Consider the following 19499-nt stretch of genomic DNA (forward strand, 5'->3'; position numbering starts at 1 on the left):
CATATGGTTTATATTGTGATTTTAAATAATTGTTATTAGAATTATTGTTGATTGCATAATTTGACTGTAATCCCGCTTCGATCCGTCAGGACAGGCAGGACAACATAAATAAAACTTATTATTATGTATTATTATAAGAAGCAAGTAACAGGTGCACCACAACAAGGCAAGGTGAAGCAAGGGAATAGGAGACAGAAGAGAGCAAGCAGCCGTTCTCATGAAGCAAATAAGCAATGCACTATAAAGTGGAAAGTGCGTCAAAGGAGGGAAATGGAAAATGTGGTCATAAGATATTGTAGGTTCCATTAACATTACATTATATTTTATATTTCATGTGGAATCAATTTTGTGAAGAAATGATCAACATGGGAGTTAAGATTTGTGTGAGTTACAGTAATAAGTATAACCCAGCCCCGGCTGGATGTCCAACTCATGACCAACAGTAAAATCCAAACAGGCAGAGTTCACATCGATACTCCACGATGTATTCTTCAGTATAGTAATCTCAAGATATTTATACTGGAGAATTAGTAGACTTTCTATAAGTCTTTTAGGCTATTTATTATAGGCATACACAAGCATACACTCCCCCTAGGGAGAAACACAGATATTTTAATGCTTGGGCACACTACTTCCATTACATTGCATTACACGTAAGGCAGCGTGCAGTACATTACAGTATAGGATACAGCAGGTAAGGTGTTACACTTTCATAAGAACGGAACTTTCATATCTTCTTAACTGGCATCTCTATAGTAAACACTTAGAGGAACTTTACTATCTCAACCAATATAATTTAGCTACTTATCCATTACAGAATATGATCCCATCTGTTGAGAAACAGGCATCTGTGGAATACATAGCTATATATGTCATCCGTAAAGGGCATGTATTACAATTAGAACAGGAAATATAGCTAGTTAGCATAGCCTAGGTGAGAGCAGAGCTTCTTACTAGCATTGTCTGTCTTTAGCGGCATGGTCAGGGCCATTATCAGCTAGGAATGGCATATCCTTAGAGACTGCACAGTAGTCTTATCTATAATGTAGACTGATGCTTGGTCAATCTGCTTCTATCTTTGCTTGATCATAGAATTGTAGAGTTGGAAGAGACTACAAGGGCCATCCAGTCCAACCCCCTGCCATGCAGGAAATCCCAATCAAAGCTTCCCCGACAGATGGCCATCCAGCCTCTGCTTGAAGACCTCCAAGGAAGGAGAGTCCACTACACTCTGAGGGACTGTATTCCACTATCAAACAACCTTTACTGTCAGGAAGTTCCTCCTAATGTTGAGGTAGAATCTCTTTTCCTGTAGCTTACATCCATTGTTTTGGGTCCTGTTCTCTGGAGCAGCAGAAAACAAGCTTGCTCCCTCCTCAATATGACATCTCTTCAAATATTTAAACAGAGCTATCATATCACCTCTTAACCTTCTTTTCTGCAGGCTAAACATCCCCAGCTCCCTAAGGCGTTCCTCATAGGGCAAGGTTTCCAGACCCTTCACCATTTTAGTCGCCCTCCTTTGGACACGCTCCAGTTTCTCAATGTCCTTTTTGAATTGTGGTGCCCAGTACTGGACACAATATTCCAGGTGGGGCCTGACCAAAGCAGAATAGAGTGGCACTATTACTTCCCTTGATCTAGACACTATGCTTTTATTGATGCAGCCTAAAATTGCATTGGCCTTTTTAGCTGCTGCATCATACTGTTGACTCATGTTCAACTTGTGATCTTCTTGGACTCCCAAATCCCTTTCACATGTAGTTTCATTCAGCCAGGTACCCCCCCCCCCCCATCCTATATCTGTGCATTTTATTTTTCCACCCTAAGTCCAGTACCTTACATTTCTCTTTGTTGAATTTCATTTTGTTAGCTTTGCCCCAGATTTCTAGTCTATTCAGGTCATTTTGAATTTTGATCCTGTCCTCTGGAGTATTAGCTATTACTCCTAATTTGGTGTCATCTGCAAATTTGATGAGTATGCCCCCAATTCTGTCATCCAAGTCATTGATAAAGATATTGATCTGTTTATCTTCCTTAGCCTATCAGCTGATTTATCTTGTCCAAATAGATAAGAGACATGTACACTCCCCATTTATCTAAACAATTAGTCCCTTCCTTAAAGGTGATGTAGCACACCAGGTACACTTGGATTTTGGCTGACTTTCATTGAATTACATTAGCCATTTGATTGCATCAGTTGTTCCCTTTAACAAAGCACATGTCTCAGTTTCATTATAGGTGAATTCACAGTTCTCATACTAGCTTAACATTGTTTATAGTAAGATTGGCTTCATGTCTGGAACTAGACTCTTGGCCTCTCTCTCACACACACACACACACTCCACAACACACATAGCTTTCTGCTTTATAAATATATTATTTACACTTTCAGATCTTAAATTTCATGAACTAGAACTCAAATCAGTGCATAACCTTACCATAAAATATATATATTGCTAAGGTTTTCCTTTCTGTAGACCAGAACCACTGTCAAGAGCACAAATTACTACCAATTTTGCTACCCACTGCAAAGGTCTTTAATGTATTTAAGAAGACTTGCATAAAAAGGATCTGGTCCGTGTTGGGCATGTAAAAAGTATCACAACATATAGGGAAGTTAAGAAGATTCCTTTGATTGGTATATACCACTCCTTCAGATCTCTCTTCATAACTTCAGTGATTACAAAGAGTGACAGGCAAAGTGTTAATTGGTGCAGGCTACAGGGTTATTATTCAGGCTACTATGCCCTTGTTCAGCTCCACTGGCTGGCAGCCTGTTTCCAGGCACAATTCAAAGTGCTGCTTATGACCTATAAAGCCCTATATGGCACAAGATATCTATCCCTCTGTATGAGCCTGCCTGGAATCAAAATGTGTTTTTAACTGTTTAAACCATGGTTTTTAATAATATTGTTATTTCTTTTTTAACTTCCATGAAATAGGATTTTAATTTAATCTTGTTTTTATATATCTGTAAGCCACCTTGAATCCCTTACTGGGAAAATGACAGAGTATAACTTCAATCAATTAATCAATTCTTTAACTAGCCTACACTATCTTATAATTTATGTTTTGGTCCCTAAGCATACAGACCAATGCTTTTTTAACACAGAGAGGGGGGCTGGTGAGGCACCTATTTCCCTTTCCTCTGTGTTTTACTGTTTTTGCAAGGAATTACCGATAGACATCTTGCTAGTTATAAGCAGAGTTGAATCCCAGTCTTTCCCAGCTAAAGCATTTATTGCATTGTTTACTGCAGATAAGATGTAGCAACCCAATACCAAAACTCTCCAGCCTTCACCTTAGAATCATATCCTCAGTTTACTTTTTTTTAATTTGTTGTATTTTAAAGGAATACTTCAGTTAACAAAGCCTCTGATAATTAAGCTCTTCTTTGCAAAATCTTTTCATGCTCAACCAGCCCCCCTTTTTCTTCCTCATCCTCTGAATCTCAGCCAGTTTTTAGCAGCATTGGAATTAGGCCCTTGTGGTCTCTTCCAATTCTATGAATCACAGAATCATAGAATCTTAGAGTTGGAAGAGACTACAAGGGCCTAGTTCCAATGCTGTTAAAAACTGCCTACTATTCTTCTGCTATGTTCTCCAAGAAGAAAGCCATCTGATGCATTTCCTCCTATCCAAATCCTTCTCTTTATTTCAAAGGATGGGATCAATTTCAAGATGTCCTTAAAAGATTTTTGGACCAATACTAACAAAATGAATGTTAGGTCAGATTCTTAGATGACACCAAACTAGAAGGGGATCCCTCAAAAATCAGGATGCATATGTCACCTATATAATTTTGTTCAATTTTCTATCAATTTTTAATTCTATGAATTAAAAACCAGATATTTAACATTTTAATTGTATTTTAAAATTTAAATCAGATTTCTAAATTTCATAATTTGTGAAATAGGCATGATACAACTTCATACAACATGATAGGCATGATACTACATCATACAACTTCAGATTAATATAGGATTTGTTAGCTCACAAGGCTTGTATTTTTAGAACAACATGTCCCATACTCCGGGTGTCTGTGTGCTTTCTTTGCAGTGTGAAGTCTCTTAGGCTTCACAAGGTATGAACACTTGAGCAAAATATTGTCCACACTAATCGGATTTGTATCATTTTTCTTCTAAGTGAATTCTCTGATGACTCACACGGCTTGAATTTTGAGCAAAACATTTCCCACACTCCTGACATTTGTATGGTTTCTCTCCTGTGTGGACTCTCTGATGGCTGACAAGGTGTGTATTCTGAGCAAAACATTTCCCACATTCCTGGCACTTGTATGGTTTCTCTCCTGTGTGGACTCTCTGATGGCTGACAAGGGTTGAATTTCGAGAAAAACATTTCCCACACACTTGGCATTTGTATGGTTGCTCTCCTGTATGATTGCTCTGGTGCTCCTCAAGTTCTGACCTACAAACAAAGTATATTCTACACTTCTGGCATTTGTATGGTTTCTCTCCTGTGTGGGCTCTTTTGTGCTGGACGAGGCATGACTTGCGAGCAAAACATTTCCCACAGTCCTGGCATTCGTAGGGCTTCTCTCCTGTGTGGAGCCTCCGGTGAATTGCAAGGTATGAACCATGAGCAAAACACTTTCCACACTCCTGGCATTTATATGGTTTCTCTCCTGTGTGGACTCTCCGGTGACTTTCAAGGTTTGAATTTTTGGAAAAACATTTCCCACATTCTTGGCACTGGTATGGTTTCTCTCCTGTGTGGACTCTCTGGTGGGCCACAAGGATGGAAACTGTAGAAAAACATTTCCCACATTCCTGACATTTATATGGTTTCTCTCCTGTGTGTACTCTCTGATGAATCACAAAGTGTGAATGGTGAGAAAAACATTTCCCACACTCCTGACATTTGTATGGTTTCTCTTCTATGTGCTTTCTGTGGTGGAACACAAGGCTTAACTTTCTAGAAAAACATTTTCCACACTCTTGACATTTGTGTCGTTCTTCTCTTGTGTGGACTCTCTGGTGGCTCAAAAGGGAGGCACTGTGAGCAAAAGATTTCCCACACTCCAGGCATTTATATGGTTTCTCCCCTGTATGAACTCTCTGGTGGATCACTAGATGTTCTTTACGAGCAAAACACTTATCACACTCTTGGCATTTGTATGGTTTCTCTCCTGTATGGACTCTCTGGTGACTTGCAAGATTTGAATTTGTAGAGAAACACTTCCCACAGTTCTGACATTTATATGGTTTCTCTCCTGTGTGGCGTCTCTGGTGATTCACAAGGCTTGAAGTTGCAGAAAAACATTCCCCACACTCCAGGCATTTATATGGTTTCTCTCCTGTGTGGACTCTCTGATGAATGACTAGTACTGATTTGCAAGCAAAATGTTTCCCACATTCCTGGCATTTGTGTGTTTTTGTTCTTTTGTGGGATGCTTGATGGCTCAGATGGTGCGATTTGTAATTAAATCCTTTCCTCGAGACTTTACATCTATGGCGTTTTTTTCCAGCATGGACCCTCTTGTGAAATGCGAGTGCCATATTCTGGCCAAACTTTTTTCCACATACATTGCATTTGAATGGCTTCTTTCTGGTAGAACATTCTTCTTCTGTGTGGCGTTTCTGGTGTCTGACAAGCTCCCGTTTGCGCCCAAAACACTTCCCACATTTGGCACAGACCTTGCTCTTCCTCCAGTTATCTGCTGGGAAGAACACAAAACAATCATTCCTCAGCATGACTGGAAAGGACTCTCAGGGACTGAGGAAGGGAGTGAATGGAAAGGACCTTTAAAAAATGGGAGGCATTATAATGAGTGAACAACTGTTAAAGTATGGACAAAAGACTTGAAAGGAAAAAAGGAAAGGATTAAAACATCAGTAAAGCAAGATTGCAAGGAAAAAGGAGGACTGGGCATGCCAAACCTACAAATATACTATAATGCAAGTGTATTCACTTGGCTGAAAGAGTGGATCACATCAGAAAACAAAAAACTATTAGGTCTAGAAAGTGACAACATGAAGGAGGGATGGCATGCCTATCTATGCTATGACAAACAAAAACAAACAACGAATTGAATAAACACCTGGTAAGAAAAACAGTGTACAAAACTTGGGCAAAATATAAAAACTATCTATACACAATGATTCCTAGATGGACTTCTACACATGAAGTGTTTCATAAAAGAGTGTCTGTACAAAGAGAAATGGCTCAGATATGAGGATATTTTAATTTAAACAGAGAAAGAAGAAAGAATAAAAACAAAGGAAGAAATGCAGAGAGAAAAAATGGAGGTCCACTGGCTGTTCATTGACAAATCTCAGAAAACCTCAAGAAAGATATTAAGATCCAAGTATTGAAAATAAACCCAGAGAACTGGGGAAAAATCCTAGCACAAGAAGAAAAACATATAACAAGAATCTATGGCCCCATACAGACAGGCCAAAATAAAGCTGCTTTGGGTCATTTTGGAGGTATTTAAATGATGCATGCGTCCTAAGAAGCCAGAAGCTGCATTAAAGCTGCTGTCATGGCCAGCCAAGATCAGCTCGAGAAGGAGGAGGAGGAGGACAGAGCGAGAGCTAATTGAGGCTACACCAGGTGGTAATACTGCTCTGTCAGGTCCCAGCTGTGCACTCCCAGCCCCAGAGGAGGAGGCCCAACCAGGTCCTAGTGCTAGGGAAAGGCCTCCTGTGGTGCAACAGCCTAGTGGTGACTCTGGGGAGGAAGCTTGCCTGGAGGTGCCTCTACATACAAAAAGAGAAGGACTGAGAGTGCTTGCAGGTGCAGATCCAAGAGGATTGCAGAGAGGCAATTAGCTAACCAGCCTCAGGTGGCACGGGGGAGAGCTTCCCTTACTTAAGCTGGAGAGAGGGCTCCACTGTTTGCCAGGGTTTATTGCATGATCGCTGCTAGCACTGGCTTCTTGTATCTTGATTCTTTGTTGCTTTGATCTCAGACCAGACCCTTGTTATCTTCTGGCTGCTTTGACCTCGGACTGCTTTGACCACTCTGATTCCCAGTATCCTGACTTTGGCTTCGCTTTTGGATTGCTTTGATTTCTGATATCCTGACCTCGGCTTGACTTCTCGGACTGCTCTCACGCTTACTCCTTGAAAGGTCTGTGTTTTGCTTCCACTTGCTGGGCTAAGCCATTCTTATTGGCATGTGTCTGTGAGTGCTGGCTGCAGTCCAGGACAGCTGCACTCCAGTCCATAGGACTGGATTGTGGCTTCCAGACTCTTAGAACCCATGCATCATTTAAACAGCATACCTCCAAAGTGACCTGAAGCAGCTTTATTTTGGCCTCTCTGTATGGGGCCTATAAGATGCTTTTAGATATAGAGTTAAAAGGAGAAACAATCAAGGAAAATATTATGGAGTGGATGCAAAATATAGGAAAGCATATTCCATTAAAAAGTTGTGAGGAAGTTTGGAAACACAATCTAAAATGCACCAAATGCAATAACCTCAAAGAAAATTATTATAAGCTATTTTATAGATGGTAGATCACACTATAGAGACTTGCAAAAATTCAGAATAAGAGCAAGAACAATTGTTGGAAATACGAAGAATCAAATGGCATTACAAAAAAGCCAAACAATTTTGGAAAGCAATTCATAAAAATATATCAGACACATTACAAAAGAAATTCAAGATGAGCTCAGAATTATTTTTATTAAATAGAACAAATGAATTAAAAGACAAATTCAATTATGAGGAAAAAATGTATTATATATGATAACGGCAGCACACATAATTTATGCAAAATATTGGTGGGAAAGGATGTCCTTCAATTGAAGATTGGAAAATAAAAATAAATGAGTTAGCAGTAATGGATAAACTGATGATGCTCATCAATGGGAAAACATACAACAATATAAAAAGAAATGGGAAAAATTAAATATACTTTGGAGTTAGAATGATTTAACAAAATGACTATTGTGATGTCCTCCCAGGACTCTTTTAATCTCCCCCTGCATTTTCTTTCGTGTGGTTCAGGCCATAGAATATTTTAGTGTAGGAAAGTATTAGTTGTGGGAGGAGCTATAGGATCCCCTGCATTTTTCCAGGTTTGGTTTGCCCTTTCCCAGCATGCTCTGTTTCAGCTAGAGGCTTTTAGTTTGGGAGCAGTCTTTGCTGTGAGCAGGCAGAGAGCTGTCTTTTGGTGGCAAACAGGCCCAGACAGCTGGAAAGGGCATTTCTTACACCTTAGCCAAATCAGTTACCAGAAATTAGTTGCCTACATCAAGTTAAAGAATTCAGGAGCTAAAAGACCCTGCACCAGCTCCATTGAGTGAGGAGATCAAATCAAGATCAGACCCAGAGAGATGACATCCTGAAGATTGCTGAAACTCAAACTGTAAAGTATCTTTTATCTAGAGCTGGGGAGGAGAAAACTCTTTATTTTTGTTCTTTAAATTAAACTTCCCCCTTTTTGAACTTTGCATTCAGCTTCAGAACCTTTTTGGGTAAAAGAGTTTCATCTCACCAGGGTACCGGCATTGCACACCCAAACCTGCCACCACCTTTTGTTGGGTGTGTCTTCACAACTATCAATATAAGATAATATAATCAGTTGATTTGCGGATGAATCAATTTGATTTATATGCTATATAATGAAATGAAATAAAAATATGAATGCGAAAAAATATTTACTAATGGGAAGAAAGAAGAAATACTGTGTCCTTCCTCCCGTCCCCACCACCACCCCCTTAGTCTTTTAGGCTACAGACTCTGTTCTTCATAGAATATAAAGTACTATATTTAGGGCTTTTCATGTTTAAATTCTTATTCTATGGAGTACTAATATTAGCAAATACTAATATTACCTCTGATTACACAGATTCTTATCAATCCGGTTTTGTTCATGGCTGCTGTATAATAATAATAATAATAATATTTATTTGTATACCGCCCTCTGGCAAACCAATCCGGGCGGTTAACAACAGTAAAATATAAAATATCACAATTAAAAACACTTTATCCCTCCCCCCCTTAAGACAGTATTAAATAGTATAACATATTAAAAATACAATATCAAGGATAAAAACAGCAATTAAAACTAAAAACCCTGATATCCCTCTGTTGATCCTCAACCATCACTAAGATGGGGCCACGGGAGGAATGAGGGAATCAGGGAACCTGGGCCGGGATGGTTAATCTGGAAAGGCCTGCCGGAAGAGATCCGTCTTGACCGCTTTTTTAAAGCTGTCTAATGATGTTATCTGACGGATCTCATCCGGCAGGTCGTTCCAGAGTTTGGGGGCGACAGCAGAGAACGCCCTCTGGGAGGTTGCCGCAAGCCTAGATTTTAGAGGCTGCAGTAAGTTCCTCCCAGAGGACTGGAGAGCGCGGGGAGGATTGTACGGGAGGAGGCGGTCTCTAAGATAGTTTGGACCCAAGCCATTTAGGGCTTTAAAGGTGATAACCAACACCTTGTACTGGGCCCGGAAGCTGATAGGCAGCCAGTGGAGGGACCTCAAAACCGGAGTAATGTGGTCCCTCCTAGATGTACCTGACACAAGCCTGGCTGCCATGTTTTGAACCAGCTGTAATTTCCGAGTCAAGCACAGGGGTAGCCCCATGTAGAGTGCATTACAGAAGTCAAGGCGTGAGGTTACCAGTGCGTGCACAACCGTCTCGAGATCCCTTACTTCCAGAAAAGGGCGCAGCTGGCGTATCAGCCGAAGCTGATAACAGGCACTCCTGACCGTCGCATTTACCTGATTTGTCATCAGGAGCGACGAGTCAAGGAGCACCCCCAGACTGCGAACACAGTCGCTGGAGGAGAGTGTGACCCCATCCAGGACTGGAGGTTGCAACCCAATTCTTGGTTTCGGGGCCGCTACCATGAGCACCTCCGTCTTGTCTGGATTCAGTTTCAATCTGTTTTTCCTCATCCAGCCCATTACCGCCTGAAGACATTCATTGAGAGAAGAGATGCCATCGGAATTCGAGGCCGACGAACGAGATACGGAGAAATAGATTTGGGTGTCATCAGCGTATTGATAACACCCAGCACCATATTTCAGTTTTTCAGTCCTGAACAAATGAATGCTTAACACTGTCACATATAGTCTCACAGAAAACCCCTTTGGATTTACACATGAGATGCCAATAAGGCTTTAGCATGGGGATTTCTTTTTAGAATAGTCTGAGAAATACAATGTGTTGATCTTTCAATCCAGAAGTTACTGTTGATTTTTCAGTCTGCAGTGTCTCTCATGGTCCTTGATTTGTGTATGAAGGACAGGAGAGACCCTCTCACGGCCGCAGGAGTTTACCACATACCATTCAGCTGTGGACATGTCTACATAGGGACCACAAAACACAGTGTTCAAACACGAATCAAGGAATATGAGAGACACTGCAGACTGAGTCAGCCAGAAAAATCAGCAGTAATAGTAGATGTTATAAATCATTCGGGGCATAAACTGCTGTTTGCAAACACTGAAACTCTGAATCATGCCAACAACTATCAGGTCAGAATTTGCAGGGAGGCCACTGAAATCCACAAACACCTGGACAACTTCAACAGGAAATAAGAAACCATTAAAGTGAACAGAGTTTTTGGCTACCAGTCCTGAAAAACAGCAAAATAGGAATCAGCAAATGCAAATGAGAAACCACCCAGGGTCAGGGGCTTTCCTAGCAGACAGTGGATCTCTAATTAAACAGACACAAATCATCTTTGCATATCCTCCCACCCTGAGGCCTTGCCATTCAACAACAGAACAATACACAGTTTAACATGGAAATCACTCCTCCCAACCCAGAGTAACACAGTATATGTACCCCACTCACTTCCATACTAGCATTCTCTGAAGATGCCAGCCACGGATGCTGGCGAAATGTCAGGAAGAAACTCTTCTAAAACATGGCCACATAGCTCAAAAAACCCACAAAAACAATTGGGGTTTATAGTTTTTTGTGGGTTTTTCAGGCTATGTGGCCATGTTCTATAAGAGTTTATTCCTGATGTTTCGCCAACATCTGTAGCTGGCATCTTCAGAGAATGCTGGTATGGAAGTGAGTGGGGTACATATATATTGTGTGACCCTGGGTTGGGAGGAGTGGTTTCCATGTTAATCTGTGTATTATTCTGTTGTGGAATGGCAACAAAAGATGCCAGCCACAGATGCTGGTGAAATGTCAGGAATAAACTCTTACAGAACATAGCCACATAGCCCAAAAAACCCACAAAAAACTATGGATGCCAGTCATGAAAGCCTTCGACTTCAAATTGGGGTTTCATTTCCTAGCTCTGCCTTAAGGATCCTACAGTAACTGGTATGATTACTGCATTTTGGAATAAAATTATCATCTGTGAGGAAGCCTTACCAACAGAGGCCAGGATCTGATGGGTCTCCTCCATGATCTGTGCATGGAGGACTCTCTGATCCAGATCCAAAAGAGCCCATTCCTCTGGGGAGAAATGGACAGCCACATCGTCAAAGGTCACTGGACCCTGGAGGGAAAAGAAAACATTTCCTGCTCATGATTCCCACAAAGGCTATCAAGGAACAAAAAGTAAGAGGCCTTTAGGACTGAAACCTTTCAGTTGGTTGTTTGACAGGTTTATTAGCAGAAGCACCATACCTTTGAATACCAGCTGCTGGGGAAGAAAAGCGGGAGAGGGCCATGGCTTCCATGCCTGAATTACTGGATTCCTAGAGGCCCCTAGTGGGCCACTGTGGGAAGCAGATGCTGGATTAGATGGGCCTTTAATCTGGCCAAGCAGGACTTCATCCACCTTTGCCCAGGGGTTACAACCTTCAATTTGCCAGAAGCAAATAGAAGGAAAGATATTTGTTTGGATCTAGTGAGGAAGGATAGGACTATCTATCCCAGTGGTTCCCAACCTGTGGGTCGAGACCCCTTTGGGGGTCGAATGACCCTTTCAAGGGGGTCGCCTAAGACCATTGGAAAACACCTATTTAATTACAGTTATGAAGTAGCAACGAAAATAATTTCATGGGTTTGGGTCACCACAACATGAGGAACTGTATTAAAGGGTCGCGGCATTAGGAAGGTTGGGAACCACTGATCTATCCACTAGCCAAGAAAAATTACAGAGAATAAGGACAGCAATTTTAACCTAGGACTAGATTGGTTGAACATACAAGGTTTTAAACCCAAGCTTTTAAGAAATCGGTGCTCAAACTCCTGGGCCAAGATGGATGAGTCTCTCAGTTTAGATAGTTCCCTTCTTCCTAGTTTTAAAAGCTCCACTTCTTTCCATTAACTGAAACTGATGAGCTTTGGTCATTTTTTATAAACCAAAGCAAACAGAGACAGAATTCTCAGGTACTGCTATTAGGGATGTAAACCTGGAACTAGGGAAACCCAGGCTTCTCCAGTCCTTTTGCCAAGGAATTCTTCTCCTTACCTGAACTGGTTCTGGGCTATCCCAAAGAGGAAGAGACAACTGAGAACTAGATAGCGTCATTCCAGCCCCTGTGTGAGAGACCAAAATAGTACAAAGCTGATCACATAGACTTGTTTCAGTGGTTACAGTTGCAGTCCTTAAACCCAATTAAAGACTTTTCCGCACAGTCACTTAATCACCAAATGCTGGTTCAAAGAAAAACATCTCCACCTGTTGGCAGAAGGAGAACACACTAGCCTAATCTGCTATGGTGGAGAGTTCCATAGGCTGGGAGCAGGTATTGAGAAGATTCTCTCCCATGTCCTTACCAAGTATACCTTTGAAGGCACTGGGACTGAGAACAGGCCGTTCCCTGAGGATCTCAGAACATGGGCAGGTCTATCTGGAAGTTACCCAGAGAGCTTTCTATATCATAAAAAGGACTTTGAATTGTGCCTGTCAATAATCTGTTTTGAATTCATTGTGATATCCAGGCCTCATGTTGAACAACAATTATTTTGCAACCAAAAACACATCCAGGGTTATTCTGCATGGATTATTTACTCTGGGTTTCTCCCAGGCTTGCTGCATCCTCTTTACATAACTCAAGACCAAAACCTCAAATTGGGAATGGACTGTCTTCATGATGTCCACACCTAATCTGGCATTTCCTTCGCTTAATCTGAATTTACGAACTTTACGTTTTGCTCCATTTTTTCTGGTCTCTCCTCAGCAATGATAGGATTTTTTATACACGGATTCAAGCATCCATGGTTTGAAAATGTTCAAAAGGTATAAATTTCAAATATCAAACCTTGATTTTCCAATTTTTATAAGGGACACAATTTTGCTATGTCATTATATTTAATGGGACTCGAGCATCCACGGATTTTGTTATTCACAGGGGATCTTGGAACCAAACCCCAGCGTATAACAAGGGTCCACTGTACTTTGAAGGCAATTTAATCCACAATATTTGTAATAACTGTGTGCATGAAACAAAGTTTGTTTACACTGAACCATCAGAAAACTAAGGTGTCACTATCTCAGCCACTCATGTAGACAATTTTGAATTTTGGAACACTTTGGAATTCTAACAAACAAAACAAACAAGGTTCATTTATATACACCTTCATACCGCCTAAGCAGTGTCTAAGCGTTTTACAACTGTAAGCTAATTTGTCCACAACAGTCTGAGTACTCATTTTAGCAACCTCAGAAGGATGCAAGCCTGAGTCAAGCTTGAGCCCTTTTGCTGGTCTTGAACTCACAACCTTGTGGTTTTGAGTGAGTGGCTGCAGTACACGCATTTAATCACTGCGCCACCAGGATAAATAAGGAAGACTCAACCTGTACTGAACACTGTAACTAATCATGTGCTGTTGCATCTAATTACGTGCTCATCACCTTCTGTTCCATAACATAGAGAACAAGATGACTGAATTCCTCTTGACATAATCATTCCAGCCTCTTTATGAGGAATCTACTTGCCTGCTTATATTTATTTCAGACATTATAATGGCAATCATAATTAAATAATCAATCCTAGGAAGCAATCTTTTTAAATACATCCATACTTGCCACCCAAGCAAATGCATAGGGCATTTAGGGGCAGTGATTAGTGTGTGGAACTGGGGCTAGGGAAATCCCAGTTCTATCCTTCCATGAGCCATGAACCTGGAGGGCTGTAGGTTCCCCTGATCCATGATGTGCATTCATTTACTTGATAGAGACAGCATATTATAGGAACTTTCTCGTGCAAAAGACACCTACAGGATCCCAGCCACAGAGTGTCCCAGCCTTACCTCGCAAGGGGTCCCCTCCATCCACCTTCTGCTTGATCTGCCTCCATTGGAGATTCTGCCTGGGATCCAACAGAGCCCTCTCTGCTGCAGTGTTAAATTCCAGAGACAGTTTTGTGACCTGAAAGACCAGCAAGGGAATGCAAGAGTCATAGAACTATAGAATTAGAAGAGATCACAAGGGCCATCCAGTCTAACCCCATTTTGCCACGCAGGAACTCACAATCAAAACACTCTGACAGATGGCCATCCACCCTCTGTTTAAAAACCTCCAGATAAGGAGACTCCACCACTCTTTGAGGGAATGTGTTCCACTGATGAATAGCTCTTACTGTCAGGAGGTTCTTCCTAATGTTTATCTTACATGCATTGCTCCATGTTCTTGTCTCTGGAGCAGCTTAACACAAGCTTGCTCCATCTTCAATATGACATCCCTTCAAACATTTAAACATGGCTATCATGTTACCATTTAACCTTCTGTTTTCCAGCATATATACACCCAGATCCCTAAATCACTCCTCATAGGACTTTATGGTTTCCAGACCTTTCACTATTTTGATTGCCCTTCTCTGGATACACTCTAGTTTATCAACACTCTTCTTGAATTGCATCCATTGCTCCTTGTTCTAGTCTCTTGAATAGCAGAAAATAAATTTGCTCCATCCTCAATATGACATCCCTTCAAATATTTAAATGTGGCTCTCATGTCATCACTTAATATTTTCTTCCCCAGATCAAACAATACTTAGCTCTCTCCGCTGCTCCTTATAGGGCATGGTTTCCAGACCTTTCGGTGTGGTACAAGATTAGAAAATGGTCAAAATATGGCTGATTGGGGTGAGACTCGTGGGGTTTCTGACATTCATCCATAGCCTCCTCTTGAAAACAATATTTCATTTTAGAATGTTTCACCCTTTACAGATGGAATGGGATACTTGTTGGGATGGATGGAAGCATATTCCATCCTGAAGCCTACATTGATTGTCATTTTCTAAGACTTGTGGGATCAAGCTGTGCCACTGGATTAACTGCAACAGCCCATCTGACTCTGTGACAGGGACAGAAAAGAAAAATCTAGAACTTCCTTTGAAAATGTGGAACACAGGAGAGCAGGTATCTTGTTTGAAAACAGAATCAGGATGCTAAGAGCCTCGTGGGACTGTGATTCCACATCAAATCAATATGCAGGCTCCCTGCTTTTCAAAGACAATTTTGAGTGCAGCAACTCTTACCAGAAGAGCAACTCATATTATTGTTGTTTAATTAATTTATATCCTGCCTTTCTGTCAATATTGAGACTCAAGGCAGCTTGCAACATCTTTAAAAACAATAAAAAGCATTAATCCAAGTATAAATATATGAATGTTTTTTTAAAAATATGAAGTTTATACATTCCACGTTAAAAACATTACAATTTATTCAAAAGGTTACATACAAACCTTAAAAGCAGCATAGCATTAAAACCCCATTCCATTCAGTTTTTAAAAGCATGATGGCATTCAAATGTTTTGACTTGCTGATGGAAGGAGGGCAGGTCTGGGCTTTTTTAAAAAGGGAGTTCCAAAGTCTGGGAGTAACCACCAAGAAGGCCCTCTGCCATCTTCCCAACAAACAAGCCTATGAAGATAGTGGGTCAGAAAGGAAGGCCTCTCCAGATAATCTGAGAGTTCTGTGTGTATCTGTGCCTTCAAGTTACCTGTCAATGTATAGTGATCCCATGAATTTCATAGGGTTTTCTTTGGAACAAAATACACAGAGGTAGTTTTGACAGTTCCTTCCTCTGAAATATAGCCTGTGCCACCTGTTAATCTTTGATAGTTCCTTACCGAGTACTAACTGAGACTGACCCTACTTTGCACCCTAGATCAGATCTGTCAACCTATGGTGACCCCATGAATTTCATAAGGTTTTCTTTGGAAAATAATACCCAGAGGTAGTTTTACCAGTTCCTTCCTTTGAAATACAGCCTACGGTGCCTGGTACTCTTTGGTAATCCCCTATCCAAGTACTAACCAGGACTGACCCTGCCTTGCATCCGCACATAATCTGATATCTTTAGGGTGCTAAGGTCACCATAAAGGGAGATATGGTCCTTCAAATAATATCACCCCAAGCTAGATTGGTAGTGGCAAGGGGTGTGGAAAGAGTAAGAGCAGAGGGAGCTAGAAGATACTCAGATCTACCTTATAAAACACCTGGACAAAATGCTCTCACCTGCTCCTCTTTCCACTTCTTGTCCTCTTTCTTACTCAGGAGAAAACCTTCTGCCAGGGCCACTGCCTGACAAGAGGTCTCTGCCCCACATTCCCTGACCCAGCTCTCCATCTCCGGGGGCAAGATGCTCAGGAACTGCTCCAGGACCACCAGGTCCAGGATCTGATTTTTGGTCTGTTTCTCCGGCTTCAGCCACTGCCGGCAGAGATCATGAAGGAGGCTGCAAACCTCTCGGGGTCCCTCGGCCTCTTCATAAGACAACTGCCTAAAGCGTTGTCGCTCTGTGTCCAAGTTAACAATATCTTCTCCCAGGAACGTCTGCATCTTTTCTCCCCAGAATTCCTCGCTTTCCTCATTCTTGATGGTATCAGAGCCTTTGTCTTCATCAGGGCCAATGGAGTCTTCCTCATACATCTTTGATCCTTACTTAATTTATATTTATATTTTATATTTATATTTTTAAAAGCTCCAATCAATTAATTCTCCAGTGGAGTCAAAGCACTGTTGACTCTTCTTTCCCCATTCAAAGGCTCTCCATGCAGGTCTTCCAGAACTCTGCGAAGCCAAAACACAGTCATTTTAAGAATCAAATAAGAGATATGGGAATTCCCACCTATATAACCACAATTATGTGTTTCCCTAGGATTCCTTCTGTTGCTGCCACATCCTCCATAATCGTCTCTGACACAGAAGTATCTTCAAAATGTGCAAATGAAGGGTTTCATTGGATTCAATCTCCAGTTGTTAACTATCTAGGTTTTCAGTTTCAATTTAGTGCCTACATTAACAAAGACTAGGCACAGTAATGAAGACATAAGATTTCTCCTTGTTTTAAATATCCTTGGTATAATAATAACAACAACAACAACAACAACAACATTTATTTCTACCTCACCTCTCCTATAGGTTTGAGGCGGCTTACAATAAAAAACATTATTTATTATTTATTTACATGCTGCCTTTTCCCTAGCCTTAGGACTCAAGCTGCCCTAGAAAAAATTAGCACAGATAAATCCTCACAGTGGCATAAAAAGTTCAAATGTAATTAAAGCTTCAATTAAATGCAGTCTTAAAAGTTCTGTATTACAACGCATGAAACCATACAACTATATAAGCATGCTATTAAGCCCTTTTACCCAGTATTGTATTTTATACAATATGCAACGTAATATAAAGTCATTATGCCTCTGTTGCAAGGACTTTGGCTGCATCCGCACTGCCGAAATAATCCGGTTTGAGACCACTTTAACTGCCCTGGCTCAAGGCTAGGGAATTCTGGGAACTGTAATCCCAGATGTGCCATTAAAATATTAATGCAATTTTTTTTTTAAAACTTGGTTTATTTTGATTTTTAAAAACTAGACCCCCCCCCCCCCCAACTCTGTCTTAAGGACTAGATCTCAGGTTTTGGCCAGAAATGCCATGCCCTGTGCCCTGTCTTCTGTCCCCATCTCCCTCCCTTCCTCCCTCACACACACAACTAGACAGTCTTGTCTAGACAAAGGTTGTGGACTGGGACTCACCACCAAGAGCAACAAAGACAGACAATTCCACAATTGGGGGGAAAAGGGGGGAGGCAGAAGAACAGCTGATCTTTCAGAGGGGAAGCAACAAAAGTGGATTTGCTCTGCAGGACTAAACTCCTCTCTTCCTCTAGAAGCCAGCTCTGTTCCTTGAACTCTACCACTCTAGAAATAACTTACTATTCCTTTCACCCTTCCCCTCCAGGAAACCAGCTCTATTCTATCTTTGCACTATTCCCTTCTAGGAATCTAGCTCTATCCCTTCCACCCTTCCCTTCTAGGAAGAGAACTCTATCCCTTTCACTCTTCCCTTCTAGGAAGGGAACTCTATCCTTCCCTTTCACCCTTCCCTTCTAGGAAGCCATCTCTATCCCTTTCACCTTCCCTTCTAGGAAGGGAACTCTATCCTTCCCTTTCACCCTTCCCTTCTAGGAAGCCATCTCTATCCCTTTCACCTTCCCTTCTAGGAAGGGAACTCTATCCTTCCCTTTCACCCTTCCCTTCTAGGAAGCCATCTCTATCCCTTTCACCTTTCTTTCTAGGAAGGGAACTCTATCCTTCCCTTTCACCCTTCCTTTCTAGGAAGCCAGCTTTATTCTATGAACCCTTTCCCTCTAGGAAGGCAGTTCTCTTCTATTGAACCCTTACTCTAGGAAACCAGCTCTTTTCCTTTTAAACCTCCCACTCTAGGAAGGCACTTCTGTTCTTGGCACGTAGGGTTGCCATAAGTCAGGACCTCCAAACTAGGACAAATGTAGGACAACATTTTCAAATGTAGGACACAGTTTTAATAAATGGAGGATGCACGAAAAAAAATTGATGATTTTTTTAAAATGTTAATATAAATGCATGTTTCTTAGGCATGATCCAAATGGAGGACATTTTGAAATTTGACAGAAGAGGACATGTCCTGGAAAAGGAGGAAGATGTCTGGTCACCTTGTCTCTGGTCCAAAATACACTGCAGAAATAAAACATAGCTGGACTGAAATGCCCAGAGTTCCACACTGAGGAAAGAATCCAGTTCGAGAGTGACTTAACCGTCCTGGGTTAGTGCTGGGAAAAGCTGGGAATTGTAGTACACTGTGGCCCCAGAGCCATCTCTGACAGGGAGTCACATAAGCCTCCAAACATAGTTGAACTGCAGTGCCCAGAATTCCTCCCCAGGTGCATCCACACTGAGGAAATGGTCCAGTTTGAGACTGCTCAGTGCTGGGGAATCCTGGGAATTGTAGTCTATTGTGGCCTCAGAGCCATCTCTGACAGAGAAGTCTCAATGTCTCCCAAACACTAGCATTCCCAGGATTCCCTACCATTGAGTTAAAGCAGTCTCAAAATGGGTTATTACTCCTGCAGTGTGAGAGAGATATAAAGGCTAGGGACTGGATTCATTCATTAACTCACAAAAGGAGGATCTCTGTGTCCAAAACACACTGCTTTGACTGCCAGGGCTCAGTGCTATGGAATCCTGGGAACTGTAGCTTATTGTGGCACCAGAGCTCTCCGACAGAGAAGGCTAAAAAATGCCTCACAGACACCAGAATTCCAGAGCATTGAGCCCTGGCAGTCAAAGTTAGAAAAAATACACAGGGGCAAAATAAATATTGAAAAT

The 19499-nt window shown here is 41.4% G+C and overlaps 1 protein-coding gene across 1 annotated transcript; it reads right to left on the reverse strand.

The window, feature by feature from the left end:
* Positions 1 to 554: 554 nt before the first annotated feature.
* LOC149320607 (uncharacterized) lies at positions 555 to 18031 on the reverse strand. The gene is made up of 6 exons (XM_089503711.1): positions 17889 to 18031; positions 16366 to 16920; positions 14155 to 14272; positions 12371 to 12438; positions 11323 to 11449; positions 555 to 5683 (listed from the first exon to the last, which is right to left on the reverse strand). The coding sequence occupies exons 2-6, from the start codon at positions 16777 to 16779 to the stop codon at positions 4134 to 4136; spliced, it is 2277 nt and encodes a 758-aa protein (XP_089359837.1). The 5' UTR covers positions 16780 to 16920; positions 17889 to 18031; the 3' UTR covers positions 555 to 4133.
* Positions 18032 to 19499: the final 1468 nt, after the last annotated feature.

Source organism: Sceloporus occidentalis, unplaced genomic scaffold (genome assembly GCF_023333645.1).
Source record: "Sceloporus occidentalis isolate IW3139 unplaced genomic scaffold, rSceOcc1.0.p SCAF_1, whole genome shotgun sequence".
Taxonomy (NCBI): domain Eukaryota; kingdom Metazoa; phylum Chordata; class Lepidosauria; order Squamata; family Phrynosomatidae; genus Sceloporus; species Sceloporus occidentalis.

Bases quoted from the DNA above. Each gene is read 5' to 3' on its own strand.
- LOC149320607 (XM_089503711.1), bottom strand. From the start codon at position 16,779: ATGTATGAGGAAGACTCCATTGGCCCTGATGAAGACAAAGGCTCTGAT. The intron at 11,450-12,370 runs GTAAGGAGAAGA...TTTTCCCTCCAG, and splicing joins ATAGCCCAGAACCAGTTCAG to GGTCCAGTGACCTTTGACGA. The intron at 5,684-11,322 runs GTAAGGCTTCCT...TGTTCTTCCCAG, and splicing joins TCAGATCCTGGCCTCTGTTG to CAGATAACTGGAGGAAGAGC.